This window comes from Asparagus officinalis, chromosome 8 (genome assembly GCF_001876935.1).
Source record: "Asparagus officinalis chromosome 8, Aspof.V1, whole genome shotgun sequence".
In the NCBI taxonomy this organism is placed as follows: Eukaryota; Viridiplantae; Streptophyta; class Magnoliopsida; order Asparagales; family Asparagaceae; genus Asparagus; species Asparagus officinalis.
The window spans coordinates 78981244-78981653 of NC_033801.1; the positions used below are offsets into that span (position 1 = coordinate 78981244).

Below are 410 nucleotides of genomic sequence, written 5' to 3' on the forward strand. Positions count from 1 at the left end.
ACTGGATTCATTTTATTTGAATCAGCATTTTTTCAACAAGTGAAATCTTTATACGTTGGTAAATTTCATCACCATACTTAAAACACATATTATGCAATGCTCAGGGCAATATGTAATGCTTTCTATTTCAGGAGATGATGTCAAAGAGAAAAAGCCTGATCCATCAATTTATTTAACAGCTGCTGTGGTAATCAGTATTACTCTGGTTTTATTTATTTTGCAGATTATATTTGACTTTGTGTGGTTATACATGTTGACTGAAACTACCAGTTTTTCTGATTCAGAAATTAGGTGTATCAGGGAAGAACTGTTTGGTTGTGGAGGATAGTGTTATTGGGCTACAGGTAGTTGTATACTGCATATCTTACGAAATAGGCTGTAATCTTGAGCTTAAGCAGAATCTTTGGTAT

At 33.4% G+C, this 410-nt stretch overlaps 1 protein-coding gene across 1 annotated transcript in view; it reads left to right on the forward strand.

Moving 5' to 3' along the window:
- LOC109821417 overlaps positions 1–410 on the forward strand; it is a 101851-nt gene that overhangs the window by 95387 nt on the left and 6054 nt on the right. Inside the window, 3 exon segments of the mRNA XM_020387602.1 lie at positions 132–187; positions 285–344; positions 376–410. The exon segment at positions 376–410 is cut by the window's right edge and continues 40 nt beyond it. Coding sequence (XP_020243191.1) covers positions 132–187; positions 285–344; positions 376–410 — 151 coding nt within the window.